The sequence below is a fragment of the Bombus pyrosoma genome, linkage group LG8, assembly GCF_014825855.1.
Source record: "Bombus pyrosoma isolate SC7728 linkage group LG8, ASM1482585v1, whole genome shotgun sequence".
NCBI classification, from domain to species: domain Eukaryota; kingdom Metazoa; phylum Arthropoda; class Insecta; order Hymenoptera; family Apidae; genus Bombus; species Bombus pyrosoma.
Genome location: NC_057777.1, coordinates 1,273,146 through 1,292,750, shown reverse-complemented (window position 1 = coordinate 1,292,750; position 19,605 = coordinate 1,273,146). Strand labels below are relative to the sequence as shown.

At 41.9% G+C, this 19,605-nt stretch overlaps 1 protein-coding gene across 1 annotated transcript in view; it reads left to right on the top strand.

Moving 5' to 3' along the window:
* LOC122569998 (G1/S-specific cyclin-D2) overlaps nt 1–19,605 on the top strand; it is a 138,718-nt gene that overhangs the window by 108,105 nt on the left and 11,008 nt on the right. The window contains exon 6 of the mRNA XM_043731776.1: nt 18,110–18,272. Coding sequence (XP_043587711.1) covers nt 18,110–18,272 — 163 coding nt within the window. The remainder of the gene's footprint in view (nt 1–18,109; nt 18,273–19,605) is intronic.

Sequence of the window (19,605 nt, the reverse complement as noted above, 5' to 3'; positions counted from 1 at the left end):
AGAGTGGTGGTATTTTTAGATTTTTAGATTGTGCGAGGCACTCGTATTCGGAGACTTTGTCAGCAGAGTAATTTCACAAATTTTAAAAATCACGCGCTTTCACGTCATCTTGTTCAATATATTATTATTATTCGTGTTTTTCTTTTATTAAGATTCGAAATATTTTTCTCATATCGGATTCGTAGGTATATCTTCTCTCGAAAGAGTTTCTCTGTGATCGAAACGCGAGATAGAAGTCATGCGTGAATAATGTAAGACAAAGTATAAGGAAATCGCGCGATTAGAGGCGCAATAATTTTTAACAAAGATCGCAAGGCCATCGGATGCATCGATGCAAGATGCGGAACGAGACGTTCTCGAGAAACGTTATATATCGTAAACAATAATTTTATCTCTAACAATAACTTCACAAAGTTAAAAATCTCTGCGTGGTAAACATTTATTGGCAGCCGTGGTATTTAAATATCGATAAATAGAACGCTCTTTATCTATATTCTACTTCAAAGTTCCAAAGATTTAAGAAACGATCTGACGTTTGATAAACCTTCCGAAAAATTGAAAATACGTCGAAACTTGCGCAACATTTTCTGAGCCCACCTGATATATCGAGTAACTACATATCTATCGTATCTGTTAGATTCGTTCGTACGAAACGCCTCTTCTCAAATCAGATCAAATCAAAATTAGTTTCACCGTATTTACTATATATAGAGACAATTTTTCGGAAAAAAAAAAAGAAAAAGAACGTTATAACTAAATATTTTCAAAAGAATCGGACATGTTCGAAACTCGAAAATGATTCATACCAACGCCGTGCATTCCAAACTCGTCTGGGAAGATCCGTATGCAAATGCCGAGAAGTGTACGGTCAGCACGAGTGTAAAATTCACAGTAGATGAACACGTTCGTCGTCAGACATCTGTCTCCTCGAAAACTCCTATTCGCCTCTCTCGAATATAATTTATGCACGTTTCTTAATTTATTCGTCGATTCGAACGACTGTGCCGGAGGAGAAGAAGAGGAGGCTTTTTTCAAGAGGAAGGGACACGATCCATTTCGTCTTTTCTCGGGACGAAACTAATCTGGATAACCCGGTCGCGTTTTATTACGATGGTCGATGCGTCGCATCGTTTCGAGCCAACAGTCGACCATCTGTCGCTGCAATTAGGAGCCAGCACGCGAATTGCAAAAGAACAAGATGCGTACTGCGGCATGAAAAGGTGCTGCTTTTCACCTGTTTTATTTTTCTCTTCCTGCATATTCGCGAAGCAAAAGGAAGATAGAAATATGGGTAAAATGTCTTCATTCGGCAGATCAATTTTCAATCTTTTCGCGCTATGAAAATCGTTTTGAAAGCGAAAAGCGTTTAGATAATAGAAATTTGTATGGCAAATAGAAAAGGGCGGTTATATTCCTTCTAAATAAATTTATAAAGATACAGGATCTTGCCCCTTTCGAGCTGAAATTGTTTAATTTCAAAAGGAATAACTATTTGGAATATATTATTATTATTATTATTATTATTATAATAACGTGTTAGAAGCAACTATTCTCTAGAAACGAATTTCTTTGCTGTTCGATTTATAGTTATTGATCACCGGTTACGTGGTTCCTCCGCCTTACCTCTTTTCCTCGTCGCTTTTCATTGTTATTCTTTTGTCACGCGCTGGAAACTCTCGTTTCTTCTGCCGCTGGTGTTTCCTGGCATTTAAATTCCCCGCGGCACGTGACGCGTATGAGAAAAAGCTCGTATGCCACCGGTGACTAAATTCAAATACCACAGTTTCCCGTTCCATTGAATAGAGAGAAAGAATGGGTTTCGGATCGGCCGACGCTGTGTCCACCCCGGATGACGAGGGTTACCGACATTGTGTTTAATTTCAGAAAGCAACTTCTTTCTCTTTCGCTTCTCCGATGTAATTTGTTAATCAGCGAAAAGAACGTCCCTTGGATATTAAAAACGTCGAACGTCCCAAAAAATTCGTCGCGACGACTCGAAAAAAAAGAAACTCGTTTTTCTTTATTACCAATTAGCTGCTAAGACTCGTGCAACGAAACATCGTCAGAAAAATTACGCTTTCAACGTCGAAATTAAGAAGATTTTTATCGGTACAAATTTTCAGCGAACGAACCTGCCGCGGTAAATTGTTCGAAGCATTCAGAAGGGAAGGGGGGGCCTTTGTATGTGAAATTGCAGCAGAAGAAAATTGCAGAAACGCATCCGAGAGTCGTTATCAACACATGCTACAACCTGTCGCGAGCATCGTAATACACACCTTGCGTCTTGACCAATGAAACGAGGTGTTTCCTTCCTCGACGTGGCCTACCTTAAAGCGGTCGTGCGACAGGTGCGCCTGTTCGATGCCAGCAGGTTTCCATTTCGACGGGACTGGGACGAAAGGATCGCTGGACTCCCACCGATCGAAAGAAAACTGGAATTAAATCGACCTTGCTTAAATCGCGTGAAATTGAATCTACGAAGTTAATCGCGCTTCTAGCTTTCCGGTTTCGATTTCGTTTAGCTCGATCCCCAGGAATTCCTTGCATCCAGGTTTTCTACAGGTGTCCGGATAGATTTCTATAGCTTTTGTCTTGCTTTGTTTCTTGCAAACAGGTCTTTTTTCTCGTTTTATCGATAGTTACGTAAGAAAGGAATCACGGTTCAACGTACTTTGTTTTAATCCGTGTTTTGTCTTTAACTCGGCAAAATATGGTTATGAGGAGAAGCTTTTAACGATAACGCAAGTTTTTGCCTTCTATCTAGAAAACGTAGATCCTTCGCAGATTCAACGTAGATTCGCAATTTCGTCGGTTTCCTGGATATGTTACGTCGTTATAGCTTGTCATCGAGTTGCTCCACGACAGGTGTATTGTTTTCGCTGCGCACTATTCACCGAGATAGAGAAGATCCGTTACAGATTTTAGTGATTTTAGAGAACGAAAGTCTCTAAACTTTCTCCAGCTTTTATATATTTGTATCAACGCTACTGCGAAAAAAATCCTTTAAAAACCAAAATACCGACGCCCTGATTATCTACAGCCAAACGAATATAATTAGTCAGGTCCATGAGAAATACCATTAAGACGTGAAATATCTACCGTTCCTCAACCGGAACTTTCTCTAGCCAGTTAGAACCACATCTCCAAGGCCCCTAAAAACTTATATATGTTAACGCAAGAGCCAGGGATACGCGCGACTTTTGTCGTTACGTAAAAAGACCGAGAAAGGTGGGAAGAGAAATACCCGAGGGACAATAGGGACGTTAGTTTCACGAGTTAGGACGATTTCTCGGTTCTGTCCTTAATTCAGCCCGTTTGCCTATTGTTCGACGCGTCACGCAGCCGATTTTGTCGGCTTCGTAGCCGACTATTAGAAATAGTTTCGCCATGAACAAGTCGGTGGGGGCGGTGACCAGCCCGAGGCCGCGTAAACTCGCTTTTCTGGCTCGCGCACGTACCCGACCATACTCTTTATCGTTGCCTTCGACAGAAATTTAGCCGTGACGTAGCTCCACCATGAGGCTTATCCATCTTTCTTCTTTTCTTTTTCTTCTTTTCCTTTTGCTTCTTTTTTAACAGCGTCGCTTGTTCGCGCTGTGCATATTTATACTTCTATTTTATTTAGCTTCGTGGGTGGGTGTTGAATAAATTCAGGTTCGTTGGAGCTTCGAGCATAGACCGAAGTGAAACGAGAAGGGTTGGCAAATTAGACACGGCTTGATGGATTTAGCGTGAACGTTAGTTTTCCTAGATAACATGGTGAATCTTGTCGGATATTGTTTGTTCGTTCTGTGAAGATAAATTTTAGGATCGTTTCCATTGAGAACGGAATAGGAGATACATGTGCTCCAGTTTTTTTCAAAAACTAAAAGGATTTTCGAAACTAGAAAGTAGAAGAGAAAATTCGTTCGGGGTTCTAGAAATTTCAGAAATAGGCGGAACTTGTCGCGAATTTAAACGGAATTGTTAAAACCATTCACGAAGGAGCATAAAAAGCTGAAGTTACACAGGGATATGCTGCGAAGACGCGAAGTCATAATATTCAAATGAGGCACGTGCATTTTCCCCCTTGGTGGTTGAACGCGTTACATAAAGATGAGGAAAACGGTAAATACATAGGTCGTAATGTGCAATTTGAATTCATTCACTGCCGCAATTGTGACAACTGTTTACAATGTTAACTCTGAATTTTAATGGCAAACTTACAGCGTTCCTCTTTCAAGTACCATCATTGTCCACGTGTTATTATTCCCAAACGACGTTTATGTTAATAATAAATTCAATTTAATAAAGATTTCTCTCACTGTCATCGAGAAATTTAAACGATGATTTGTCCTATTTACTTCGGAAATATCAGGCGAATTTTTACAACGTTACTAATCAATTAGAACGTCACTTTCTTCGCTTTCACATTTTTCTATCCGATATTTTCCATTCCGATTCTGTTACCTTTCTGTTACTGTCTTTCCTTATTGCCATCAACGAGTGTTTCATCGACAGTTGAGCGTAAGGTCGATGTCTGCTGCGTAATAAATTCGACTTCCTTATTCCTCCTTTAATAATCCTGAACTTCATTCAACGGTACGACGTTTAAATCTCCCTTTTCTCCTCAGCTTTCTAGCGTCCATTTAAACTAACCGGACCACCGACCTTGCCGCGACGTATATATATATATATATCGCCATCGCTGAAAACCGATCACGTACTTTACTTTCGTGCAAAAGACCAAAGCGAAAGAAACGAAGAGGCAATTTTGCAATTCGTGGCAAAAGCTGGAACGTGTCCCTTCGCCGATGTCGCGCAAGATGGAACAATGGGCCCAGCCCGCGACAAATAATCGTTTTACGAACGAACAAAGATATTGCTTCGTTAACATTTCGTAATGCATCGTAGCTTGCAGGAAGTATTTTATGCGTTTAACTTCTTTCTCATTCGAGGCTGCTGCCTCCTTTACCTTTCAGGCGAGCGCAGCATTGTGCTTCTGATTTTTTTCAAACATCCCGAGAACAAAGGCAACGCGTGGTCTTAAAGGCTATGCAGATGTTATTGCAAAAACGATGATTCGTAATTTACATTTTGGTTTCGTGCGAAAGGACACACGGCATGCAACTGTTCCTGTCGTTTACCGAAGCACCGATTCCACGCAATGGATAGAACGAAAGCTTTCGTCAATGGTAATTTCGAATATCGAAAATACCCGAAGGAGCTTAAAGTTTCACAGTGTACCGTGAATTTCGCGTTCTTCGCTTCTTGGCCTAAAAAATTATAAGCATATTCTCCGATCTATTCTTCGAGCAAAATAGACGAAACAATAAGAAGAGAGAGACATTAAATCGATGAAATCTTTTCTTAGACCATTCTAGAAGCAAGCGATAGTTTTCGCCCATGTTAAAGACGATTTACGATAAAAATAAATACGCAAAATAAATCCGGCACAATTCCAAATATGGCGTAGCAAAGGATTTGCGAATCCGGTCACGATGATTCCATGGAAATCGAGTGCAAACTTCCGTTTGTACGAGCTACCGTGTTTCACGAGGACTTGTCGCAAGGGTCCCTTATACGAGCCCCCGATCAAACGTAGCGTCTTGGTATTTGATCTTCGTAAGCCGGATGTTCGTAAATATTGATCGAGCCAAGGCCAGATATACCGCGAGAATTGGCTTTCTAACTTCTAAAAGAAACAGCGGCTCGATTCTTTTCGTCCACGTTGGCCTCGAATGCGGATGTGACGTATCGCGGTGGATCGCACCACGTGTCGTTGGAAGGAAGTATCCACGCGATCGATTTCGCGGCTCCGCATCTCGTTCCGTCATTTTCGCTTATTCCTTTTTATCGGCACGCGTGACAGAAGAATGACTTGGTTTCGGTCAAAATCTTCTATTCTCGTTCCCTGCGTTTATAACGTGTTCGCGTTCCGATTAAACGAGATAAGCCGTAGGTTTTACAGCAGTTTCTCGGACTATGTTACTAATTTGAAACAATACAAATTGTAGGAGAGGTTTCGAGGACGTAGCGTTTAGATATTCCTTTCTCTAGCGATTTTCCGGTTACGATTTTTCCTGGTAAAGGATATTTCTCGCGGTTCTCGGAAAGATATCTAATCGGTACGACAAAAGTAACACCATACGAGCGAAGAATTTCCAAGGTACGTTATACCGTCGACCAATTAAAACGATCATTAAAAATCGAAAACGATCGAGGCAGGAAACGATCGATCTTAGAGAAACACAAAAGCCTCGTAGCGAGAACCGAGCGTTTCTAGGAGACATAATGTGAATCTTAATTACGTTTTCCCGGGATCCGCCTAACCCTCGAAAACGCGTAACCGTTGCTCATACATCGATCCTTGTCAATTCCTTCGAATGGTATAAAACATAATTTTGGACGATGATCGAGTATGCGGGTACCCGTAGCTGGCTCGCCATGGTACATTGACATTTTCCTAGAAATTGGTTCCTTGAACGTTTTTATTTCATTCCAAACAGAATGATCTATTTCAATTCTCTGTGTCGTATATATTATGCGCAGAATAGTTATATTCTCGTTATATTCTTAGACGTCTCTGTCTATGTGTCTCTTTTTTCTTTTTTTCTTTTTTATTATTATATGTATAACATTCTTACGTTATTTAATGCGATTTAAGTTAATTCCTTGCGTCATAGTGGTTTAGGAGTCTTGCACGATGAATAGCGTCGCACCTATCGAGATAAACCTGTTTCTCTGCTTGTAGCGGCTTTGCGAGATTTATTTTGTTATTTTCGTTGATAAGAAGTTTGATCGAGTCGCAGAATTGACAAAGATCAAATTAAACGAAGAATTTAAAGGCCAACGAACTCGTAGGCATTGAAAATTATTTTTTTCGAATTTCTGATTAATGAATAAATAATTATCGAGTAAATTGATGCAGCCGTTATAGCATCCTGTTTCTTACTTCGCTTGAGGTGTATTAAAAGACAGTGTGGAAGGAAGAAAAAGTAAGGCGATAGAGGAAGAATTTAAATTAGATTTAAAATTAAAAACGTGGTATAAATAGCACAAAGCACGGTGATAAAGATACTTTACGATTTCCGTTCGTAAATTCGGGAAAGATTTCTCGAAAATAGTTCAGTATTAGAAGCAGTTATGCAGAAAAATGTTGGCGAAACGATGAAAATTCTGACAAAAAGCAGAGCACGTGCGGCTGGCTGAAGGAATCAGTAGTCGCTGCCAGTACCACGTCAGACACGCACGATGAGGTCACCGCCGTTCTTCTCCAAAGTGAACGTAGAAACAAGTCGGACAAGGTTGCAACAAGTTCTTTAAGAACCTCCACCATTCAGTAATAGCTTTCTAGATGAGCCATATTAAAAATTATGGTAATTTTTTAAAAGGAATTTGCGTTTGGGGAAGTTTATTAAAACGTTAAAAGCTTGAAACTGCGATATAATTTGAAGATGAATACAATTGCTTCGTAACAACTGTTTTAAGTTTCTCTTATCGTGGCAGTCGCTGTTCGTTTCGTTGGACTCTTAGTGAATTCTCGACATTGCCACGACGAATATCTCTTCGGTGTAATTTCCTTGTACGTTCTACCGATTTATTCTGTTTATCTGTTTATTCTTAAACAAGCTCCTTTCGGCCCGTGAAAAATTGAAAAATATACGTTTCACCGTACAGGATGCATAAGCACATGCACAAATAAAAGTCGACATTGGAAGCAGCTGTCCCACGCGATTCCTGGAAAGGAATCGTCAGAAATACAACGATGCGTCTATCTATATACACTGCACGGGCTTCTTTCACCGTCCTAAATAAATATATAAATACGTGTATTGAAAATATTCATTTTAAATTTAAATTTGCCCGAGCAAGTCCCTCCCATGGGGTGAATTTATGAAAAATTTCAGCGAAATTTAGATAACGAAGTGGCAAATTCTTCCCACAGCGATGAGCGTTATCTTATTTCAAACGGTTATTTCTTATATACACGTTTCTCACGTGCAATTTCCAAATCACCTCGTTCCTCCAAAGTCCAGCGTTTATTCTTTCTCGACGATTCACACCAGCTGACCTATATTCTTTGACAATCGACTTTCCATCGACGCACAAACACCAACAAAACCATTAATCTATCTAAATCTACCCTTCGACGAGGACTATCTAAATATCCACCTAAACGGTTCGAACTCTCAATCGCCCCGACGAACCTAATTCAAGCTTACAAGAGGGTGTTTTCAAAAGCTTCAGGCGCCAGTGCCGAACAACGGACACCAAATGGTCGAAGAAACACCATGGTTTCCCTCTGGTGTCTCGCGTCCATATCTCACCAGGAGTGCCGATAAAGGCGGCGAAAGAAGAGAGAATGAGAGGGGACGGGTATTTCGGTAGGGTGGCGCGTTACCGATGAAGAAGGGAGTCTCTTACGTGCGAAAAAGGACCCGTCGTATTCTCCGGTAATCGGAGCAGATGTCCTGCAGAAAAAAAGATCGTGAGAGAGAGAGAGAGAGAGAGGGAGAGACAGTTCCTGGAAGTGGCACTGGCCAGCGTTAAACGACGCTGGCCGTAGATGGCTACTAGAAGGACCAGAAAACGACCCCTCGAGCGCCGTTTCGAAGAGGGTCCTTTCCTCTCCCTGGGAATGCCTTACGCCCATGGAGGGCTAAGGAATGCGCGGACGGTGATTCTGCTTTTTGTTGCCAGTTACGCTGAGAGAAGGAGCCCTCTATACCTTGGCCTTTTGTACTTTATTTTTGGCCAGAATGGTAAACACCTTGCTCACAGGCGCCGCCCTTCGATCCTGCATCATTCTTTCTCCCCTCTTTCTCCTTCCAATCGAAAGGAGGCTTCTCCTGCCGGCTTCTCTCCACCGTTCCACGTCGGCTCGTTTTCTACCTTTTCTTCTCACTTTCTCTCCGACTCTCTCTTCCCTCCACGGATTCCCTCTGCCCTTCCATCCACTCGGTGTCCCAACTGTTTGACCCATTCAGCTCCGCGCGATGCTGCTGCCATCTATCGAACCTATCGATCATTCTATTGTACTCCTTTTTGTATTTATTTAGATTCTCGGTCCTTTTTAGCGAGCATGGTTCAACGAACGGACGAGAATTCTTGTTTGGTGTATGAGGAATTTTTATCGCTTGCTTCTCCTTGCGTTACGAGGGAAATAAGAAGGCCCGTTAACCCTCTGTATCCGTTGATATTCATTTATCCGTACATATATGGAACATATTAAGCGGAATGTTACTATATCCTAGGGATAAATAGGTGATCTATATGTCGCAGCACGGATGATATATTAGCGGGCTATTATACGTTATGCCACAGTAGCCGGTAAATTATAGATCGAAGCGAAGAGTCTACAGGATAATAAAACGCGCGTATAGATTTTTAATAGGAAATACTTGCTCCGCAACTTACTCGATACCCTACATACATAAAATTTACATCCCGTTATCTTATCGTTCATCCTATGATACGTCCACTTACTACGTTTACACTTTATTGCTCACGAAATACAGGGTGTTTCGGGAATCTACGTCTGTTTACCTACGGCTCTATTTACCAAGTTTACACCTTATTGCTTGCTAAATACACGGTGTTTCGAGAATCTACGACTGTTTATCTTCGTCCAGGCATCTTTTTCTTTTTTTTTTTTTTTTTTTAATTAAACTACCTGATAAGCGCTTAGATTTTTTTTCTTTAATTTCCCACGAGGCTAGTGTTTCTTGGGACACCCGATGCACAACATCGGCGTCTACCTTTTCGTTGCAGGCCACCTCCTATCGATTCCTCATTGCGAACCAGATAAATCGGACCCCCGTTTCTCGGAACCGGCCAGGTAATGGCAGGGACGTAACCCTCCGCGTTTCTCCTCTCAAGGAAACCTATTGTCCGTTAGCTTTGTTGCTCGCTTTCGCCGTTTCCGTCGCTCGGTCTGTCTAGAATTCGGGCCGCTCTCGTTGGCAAAAATTGATCGCAGCCACGGAATCTCCTTCCTTTCCGGCTTCTCTTTTTCTTTTTTTTTTTCCGCGTAACGCGATATACCGTTCGATCGAACGGATTATCCTTCGTTCTCTGTATGTTTTCGTTATTCTTCGTTAGCGTTCGCATTCCAGTTTTTCATCCCTATTTTTCCTCGTTAAATCGCCGTCGTTCATCGATAAAAGTAAAAATAAAAGTACACGAATCAGTCGAAGCAGAGAGTATCGAAAGTGTCAGGCTTAGAAGGAAATTCGTGCAACTTTCGCGATACACCCTTTCTTTCGACGCTCACCACCTGTCGCACTGATTCCACCCTTCGTTCGTCATCTGGAACTTGGAAAGTTGATCATTTTCGAAAACGGAGAATTAAGTAACGTTCTACCACATGGAGCCCGTGTAATTACAACAAAATAACCATAATTACTACGCGACTCCACTATCACCGCGTTTTATCCGATTTCGCACGATGTCTTATCTCTGTGAAGCAACATATGTCAGAGTAATTTATCCTGTGTTTCGTCGACTGATATATCAGCGGTTTAAATTGCGTTGTGAAGGTACAGAGGTTAATTTTCCCAAGTACAGATGGAATTTGCCTATGGAAGTAATCGTTATCGAAATCCGTGGAAAGATAGCTTATAATATTAATATAATTGCTAGTACTAATTACTAATTATTAATATATAATATCTACCACGAAAGAGTTGATCGTTCACAGAGGAATAACAAGGGCGATTCTTACGTACGATGAAATTAATAAGCGACGCGTGAATACAGATCTCGGATCGTGGTTCTATAATTTAATCGCGTTGAAGATAATTCGAACAACGAAGCGAGGATAAATCAGACCCGCTACGTTCCACACGACGAATCGGAAACGCCATCTTCGTTAGAATCGGCGACGAGAAGCTGATGACGTAGATCCAATTCAGGTTGGGTCCGAAGTTGAACTAATAACCGGATAGCCGTTAACGCAAACAAGTATCGATAGTAGTAAGGCCAGCGATAAAGGGGTGATTTCTCAATAGGTAGATCTAGTAAATAACAGCCGTTATTTTCATAGCCTGTTACGCCGAATAAGCATTTCTCGAATATCTACAATCTTATCGTTAGGCTTCTACGATCAGCTCTTTAACATAATTGTACATCAACTTTAATTACGATCATTGTTATTATAGGACTTATAGTTCCTTCGATAATATCAGAAATTGGCTGCTGCATACCACAGATATCTGCATGACTAAGTTTTTAAAAGCCGCACGATATAAGTCGTTGAAGAACCGCGTTCTTTCAACGTCCAGTAATTTCTCATTAACTTCGTAAATATCTACGTAAAATGGAGCAACGTATCCTTTGCTACTAGTGACTTATTTACGCGCTTTTTATTACCAAAAGAAACTTAATTAACGCGCGTGATTAAAATTTCTGTTTCAAATTCTACTACGACGGACAACTAACGAAATTTCGAAATGTTTCGCGTAACTACCAGTGTTCCAATACTATCGCTAGATCGCGTATATTTTCAATCGTATCATCGAATGATTCTTGGTAGTATCATCGAGCCTTTGATCAAATTTTGCGTTGTTCGTACTTTCTCTCCGGTTAGTTTAATTCGATCGGCAGATAATAATCGTAAACTATGGTTTCGAGTCCTGCCAGACGAGACCGCAGAGGGTTAAATTGCACGTGGATCACGCGTGCACACGCGTTGCGTCATTCGTGCGTGCGCATGCGTGCACGTCTACGCAAAGTAGGTACGCGTACACACGATACGCACTACCGCAATACCATGAATACCCAGTAGCGTATCAAGTTGTTCTCCTCACCCTCGTACAACTTGTACCTTTTTTTACACGCAACTTCTGTTAAAGCCTTGAACGTGACTTGATTTACGATGCAGCTATATTTTGCTCTTTCTCGCGTTACATTTTCGCGTCGTACTCGGTTAACGTGAGTCTTAGTAACGTAACACGTATAACGAACAATAATATTCGTTATCGCTTGCCCGATTTTCTTCTAGCTTCTTTTACCAGGAGTAAACTTAAATCAACTTTGCTGTTGCAAAGAATTACGGATACGTTGTGCGAATGCTGGAAACTCGGGAATAACTTTTGGAAAACTTGCGTCGACTTTTGTTCAGCTTAAGACAGAAAAGGGAAAATTATACGGCGAAGACGTAAGAAAACGCAGTTCAGTTTTATTGCTGGAAATTCCCGACCTTTTGGTTTTAAAGACTCGTTAATGGCTGGTGAGTTATTTTTTCGCCCATTTGGCGTTCTACCTGATGCCATGTGCAACGCTCTCTGTACTGTTGGAAAAAGCCAGCCTGTAGATAATACTTCGACCGTAGATGGCTGACAGTGGCATGTCAGTGTAGTCACAAATTGTTCCAAGGCAGTTACAGCAAATATACGAATCTATGTTATGCACGAATTACTGCATTAGCATCGATTAGAACGTATTACGAGTATTTATTTCTAGGACTTTATACCGTTCTTCGATAAATTAGAATTCCCTACGATCGGAATGCAAATATTTCGAAAAAATTCAACCAGCTGCGATAATCTTCCACATAACCTCCTATCTTCTTCGCATGGAATGCGTCCATTCCGGACGTTGGCGATCAGCTTTTCTATTCTCGCTTTGTCAACCGGTCCGAACCAGTCGCCGAGATTTTTCGAGACGAGCACGTTCTTCTCTTCCTGGTCCTCCCCTCTTTTTTTTCATCGATCGATGAATTATTGCTCGTTGCAAATAGTACCAGGCATATACTCGCAAGGTATTTCCCTTACGTACTATCTCGCATACTCTTGCTGGCGAAATAAACGATACGTTTATTTCATTATCAAAGATCATGGAACATACCGAAGAAATACGTCGAATATTCCGCCAACGTTCGGCAATTCGGTTGTTATTTCAGTATTTATTTGAGCACTTTAGCAATTATTCTTCTCGACTTGAATAACTTAAAAATATAGAAAATATTGTAAAATAATCGTAAGTATAAAACAATATGAAGCGATATAAATATAAAATATAGAATGGATGATCGCTTGGTCTAATAATATTCTTCTCCTTTGTTGTTCGATGTATGGTCCTTTTAATCGAGGTTACGTTCCTGTTTCCACTGTACACGTTTATTACAACAGCCATTTGCACCTGTGGACATACCATATGTGTAGAACTCGAATATTCCACGTCTCACAGCGTGCTCCTTCTTCTTTCTGTTTCAAGCTCGGTGTCGACTTTCTCTCTCGATTTCGTGGTCGATAACGCATATCGAGCCGGTAGAAAGCCAACAGGAAGTTCAACTAAATGATAATAAAGCGATATTGGCCACTCGATACGCTCACTCGGTGCATTACCTTACTTCTCCCCTTTTCGCGACATTTCATATTTCTTCGCATCAAACAATTGCACATTTTCTGAATGAAAAATAACGTGCCTACCTCGTCTCTGCGTCCTGTGTATGGGCACGTGCAATCTGACGAATTCTACGCAAATTCTTCGTGCGCATACGTGTTTCACGACGTAAGAAAATCCATTAGCGATAACTAGACTGTTTTATTGTTACGATTTTTATGCATCATGGACCATTTAAATGCGCGAAAATGTACAAAATACGCATAAGGGGCGAAGGCGTACAAGATACACGAAGTAGAATATTCTTTACAACGCTCAGCAGGTGCCATGAACGATTGGTCATGTTCGATCGCATTAGCTGTGTTTATAACGATATGAATTTCCATAACCATCTGCAACCTAGTGACAACAATAAACGTTGCACCGCGTCACGAGTCGAACGATCAAACGTCAGTGCCAGCTCGAGAGGTATTTTCAAGTGGCGCAGCAACTCCACAGCGAGTCATCGATTCTAAACGCCATCTTCGAACAAATTACCCTGCAAGCATGACGAACACGTTCGCGTTTCCCTTCGCGCCAGAACTCGCCATCGAACGCCATTCGATTCCATTTAATCGGACGAGGCACCAGATAGACAGGGTAGAAGTATACCAGGTGTTGCACAAAGATCGGCCAGTGACTTGAATATAAATTCTGAAACCTGCCCTTCCGAAGAAAGCAAAAAGATCGCTGCCGTAATTTTCTTCCAAATCATTCTCCAGCAAATGCTTTCCGCAACACCGATTTCTCCGCTCAAACAGCTTGCGCCCAAATTTCTAGCGAACCTTCTTGAAACACCCTGTACACGAGTAGACAGACGTAAAGGGAGAAGGGAAGAAAAAAGAACGAGGGGCTCTAACATTCCAACGAAGCAGACCTCGTCCTCTCGTGAGAACCCGGTTTCCTAGGCTATGGCCGTCGTGGAAAAATGCAAATGCACAAGTGCAACCGCGGCGACGTTGCATCATCTAACACGCGGGCTCACGCTCGCACCACGACACCAGATATTCCAAAAGGAAATAATAAAACGAAACAAGGAAGAGGAGGAGGAGGATACGAGGCGCAGCGACTTGTCTCGCCTATGTACAACGTCGCCGTCGTCGTCGTCGTCGTTACGCCGCGCCGTGGCTCTCACCGAGATCATCGACGATCAAGAAAACGCAACCGGCCAGTTGCTTTATAAATAGTAAAACGTGGTATCCCTGAAGCGGATCGTTGGCCTCCCGCGGAATCGTTACGTTTACGCTCGCGTACGCATCGTACCGTGGCGTGCGTAGCCCCGGCGCATCGCGTCGTTGCACCGTCACGCATTCCGTGACACACCACTGCTCTATGTACTTACGCGACCATCCACGAGATATTACGCAGCGTACCCTCTTTCTTCTGCGATTCCCGATCACCGCGAAAGCGACCGCCGCCGCCGCCGCGCCGTGGGGCTGGCCAGTCGCTCCGTATGGAAGGGCAACTTCTTTTTTTGAAAGAGTATGGCGTAGTAGAAGCTACGCTGTTCAGGTTTCTACCATGCGAGCGTTGTGTACCACTCGAGCGAGTTGATACAGGAAGGTTCCGGTGCACGTATGTGTTGCATTATTCGAACGTTTCGTCATTAGGAGGTTCTATCGCGTGGTGTATCGCTGTACGAATGGCTCGTATATCGTAATATGCGTATCTGTACGACGAGCAAATTTATGAAAATAAGTCGTTCGTTTTTTGGCAATCGAATACTAGTCGTGTACCGCGTGCGCAGTTGTCGTTTTCATCTTAGCAAAGAGACGAAGATGAAACTATTGATCGGGCAATCAGAGAACGATCGAGCTACATGGAAAATTTAAAGTGTTATTCGATGATAATGTACACGTGTATATGCATCGATGATAATATTTAAAATTCTATCGAACGAAAGAAACTTCCTGTACCATCGTCCGAATCATTTTCGTTCGCGTCGCGCGCAGGAGCTGTCGACCGGCTGCACGGTGGGTGCAGCTATCGACTCCGACGCTACTTGAGAATCTCGGCTGGCTGCCGCGTAAAAATCACGCCTATACCACTGCGCGCCGCCGTCTTTGTTTCATTCACTGGCACTGCGTGTCGCGTTACGAGCATATACGCACGCACTCGATTATAAAGCCTCACCTTCTCGCGTATAAGAGGTCGATCGATGAGGTGAAACGAGCAAGGAGACGACAAGCTTCCGTAAAATAAAGCAGAAAGATCCGAGGAATCCTCGGAAGAACACAGAAGCTCTGATAATTAACCTGTTAACTCGTGCTGATCGCCAGTATTATTTTCCACGCACAGAATATGTAAAATTCTTTAATTCTTAACTAGCTGACGTTATTTCCATTTTCCTAAAGTTTTAAGTTTAGGAAGTTTTAAGTTAAGTTTAAAGTTTAAAGGAAAAGTATCCGGCTAAGAAGTAGACTCAGGTAGCGGACTAAAAAAAGCTACTTTCTTCCGTTCCGTACCTGTACCACCAGTATATCTGCGGCTATTTCATTGAAAAATACAATTCGATGGTTCTCCGTCGAATTTCGTTTCGAATGATCGATTCGACGTAGTTAGAAAGCGGTCGATTTAAAAACTCAATCGATGTTTTAGGTAAAATTTAGAAATTTAGACTCTGATCAATAGATCGACAAATCGCCGTATGGAAAAAGTAACGAACGAGCAAGTGGATTAGTTGAAAAAGATTCGCTTCTCTCGATTCTTTCAAGTACGTGCTCCGAATGCCGTTGAATCCGAAGGAACGATCGGTCACAGCGATCGACGTTCCAACCTTCGCCCCTTAGCAATAGCTTTCCTAATATCGATCAAAGATATTTGTGACTATCGAACAGGGGGGACATTGTTAACAGGAGGATGCTAACAACGACGATTCATTAAGAAACGTGATGCCACGAGGCCATCGCGCTTTATTTGGTGAACGTACGAAAGCCATACGGCGTGGCACGGACACGTCACGTCGCGCCGTTTCGTAAGAGACTTTCAGAACCTTGAGTAGTAGCGTATATACCCACCGAATTCAATGGACTTTTAATCAAGCCGAAGGACGCGTAGTACTCCACGTAGTATAGCCGCCGTGTAATTTCACGGTCGAGAGAAAACGAGGGTACTACGACGTACTCGAGCGAGCAGCTCATCCGCGAGAACGGAAAGGAAACAGAGAGCGGTACGTGTACACTGTGCACGGTTACTACGATCGGGGCGACGATACACGCGCGGCGAGGAACTAACGTGTGTACCCGTTTGCATGCAAACTTAAATCGGCCATTCGCGGATAAGTGGGAATATTCAATGCGGCTAAATATCTTTTAATTCACGGTTCTCAAGATTTTATGTAACAGAGACATTTTCGTTTAACCCTTACGGCTGTTTGTAATTAATTTCTCTGATTTTTTTTTTTTTTTTTCTTTTTTCTTTTTTGTTAGAAGAAGAGGAATTGTTAATGTCGGAGTTTGTTTGAAATTTGGAATGTTAATAGCGTACACAGTGATTTACGATTTACGTATTTGAACGGTCGGTTGGCTGGATAAGATTCATAGCGATGCGAGTGAGTTCGCTGCTAGTTTTTATAAAGTGCCGCGCGTTTATTATTGCAAGGATATTATTATGTTGCTTCGTGTCGTGAAAACGTATCGCGTATAATATCGCCTATTTAATCATTCTTGCGAGTTCGGATTATCCTTATCGATATATAACAGAATACAACGTGTAAAGCCATCGTGCGGTATCTTCCATGCAAGGATTTATCTTTAGTACGTCTATAATTATTTTAAAAGTATAAATAAATAAAGTAACGATATTAGAACTTGACGTTAAGTTTAAGAAGAAATTCTCGCGTAATAGTACGTTCGAACGACATTAATGTTCGGTCTCGATCACGTTTCGACACAACGGACGGACCTCGCGATAGCGTACTTGACACTTGCAAAACGTTCGATACGGCTACCGATGTTTGAAACGTCCGATATGCAAATTGGCAAGTATTGTGTAAGAATAAACACGGAAAGTGAAGGATGCCCGGTGTATCGAACGTGTAATACGAAGGGTGTCCGATGTATCGACGATGTTCAGCATGTAACGTAAAGGATATTCACCGCATTAAACGCGTAACACGTGGAATTCCTCGTATTCTCATCACGCGTTGCGTGAAGTATCTTAATACGTGATACGAAATATGTAAAAGTAACTTTAAACGGGAGACTGCCGTCTAAAATTCGATCTTCCATCTTATGTTCAAATTACTCCGTGCATATTCAACTTGCAAAGTGCGAAACTGGCACCACGATTTATAAGAAAATTCCTAATTCCTTCTCATACAAGCGAACATCCAAAACATCATCCAGAATAATCGCCAACTCTTTCTCCTATGACCTATGAATATTCGAAACCTCATGCAGAATAATAACGTCCAATTGATTCTCTCCACAAAAGCGTCCGCCGGTGATGATATATTAAATCCATGGTACACACACGAACCAACAATCTATTTACAGAATATCAAAAATCCCGAACAGAAAGCTATCTATACAATCTGCGATGCAGCTTAGAGAGTCGTCGTCTTATCTGTTCTCACGCATCGCCATATTACACCCACCAACTACCCACGTCTAACCCCTTCGAGCCTATTCCCCGAAGTAGAAAATTCCTTAGAAAAAAAAACTTCCGCCAACGTAACGCTAATGTAACGAGATTGGATGATGCGATCGTCTAAACCGCGTTCTCGTCTGGATGATTGTTGCAGAGGTGGGAGCAGTTGGTCGTCTCGAAGCTGAAATGGGAATTGTCCGCCGTAACACCCGGTGACTTCCTGATGCACATCCTGAGCAGACTGCCGGTGCCACGTACCTGGGACCCGGTGATGGTCAGGAGGCACGCGCAGACCTTCATCGCCCTCAGCGCCAGAGGTGAGAAACGATCAGGATTACCGACCTCTGCATATGTATTTATGTGTGTGGGATGAGCGTGCATGGCGAATGCGTGCCCGCTGTACCGTGGAAAATTCGAAGGAACAAAGGTAAATGACGAATGATGATTTTTAACTCTGGCAACGTGTAACCCCGTTCATGGGGGAAAATTCGAATTCAGGCTTGTAAGAGGATCGAGTGGATCTTCGTGCGTTTGCCTGCGACTGTTCTCGGATTTCTGACTTTGGGAATTATTCGATTTAGGGACTTTTCATTCGCAAATCTTCCGTTTAGGAATTTTTCCGAGGGATGAAAAGGATGACGGTCAAAGTTATATTTAGACGTTGGTTAAAAAGACGTTAAAGTTGGTTAAACCCTTTCGCTACAGCCGTCTAAGGAAGTAGTCGCACATGTTCACTACCCGAGTTTCAAACGTTCGAAATTTTAAACATAATATGACATATATTTTTAAATATTACGTAATAGTAAAAGATGCTAAGCGGACGATCCAAGCGGCTTTTAGAACGCGTCACACACGTACATATAACGCTGGACAGTGACACTAGATCGCCTCTCACTGCCAACTACTCGTCGCGCATATACAGTAGACTGGCGTGTATAACGCGGTTAATACGTTACGCGCTATATAAATTCGCGTTGTAGAAAATTTTTTTTTTTTTTTTTTTTCGTTGTAAGAACTCGCGTTATGCGGGAGTCTACTGTATACGTGACGTATCATATCGTTCTGCCGTTCCACGCACCATTTACGTTTACAGTTTCTATCGAACGATCTGTAATCGAAATGCGTCGTAAGACCGGCGATGACTGGTCGTGTTGTTTATAACATAGTACCTCGAACGAGAACAAATAAGATATCACGCATGTATCCTAAATAAAATTAAAACACAGTAATGTCGTATACGCGTGACGCGTACCAACGAAAGAGTAAAAATTTTCCTGTTAACCAACATGCGTCGCCAGTGACTCACGCCTCTTTAAAAATGTTAATTAAAATCCATGTTTATTTTGTCTATCTGTTTGAAATACGCTTAATTACTTCTTGTCTGTTTTTTACAACCGTCTCTTATTTTCTGCGGAGATAACAGAAGTAAAATGTACGTATAAAGTGTCTTCAATGTTTCTGAATAATGCGCGTACTTCGCCAACGGATACTATTTTAAATATAACAAGGTTGACTACTTCTTGCTGCTTGGGTTAATAGATTTCACATTAAGAAGCGCATGAGATATTCATAACATGGAAGTTACTATTTATGGGTCAAGAACATGATCGAAAGTTGGAATTTTAATCGTCAAAGCGACGATGCAAACCG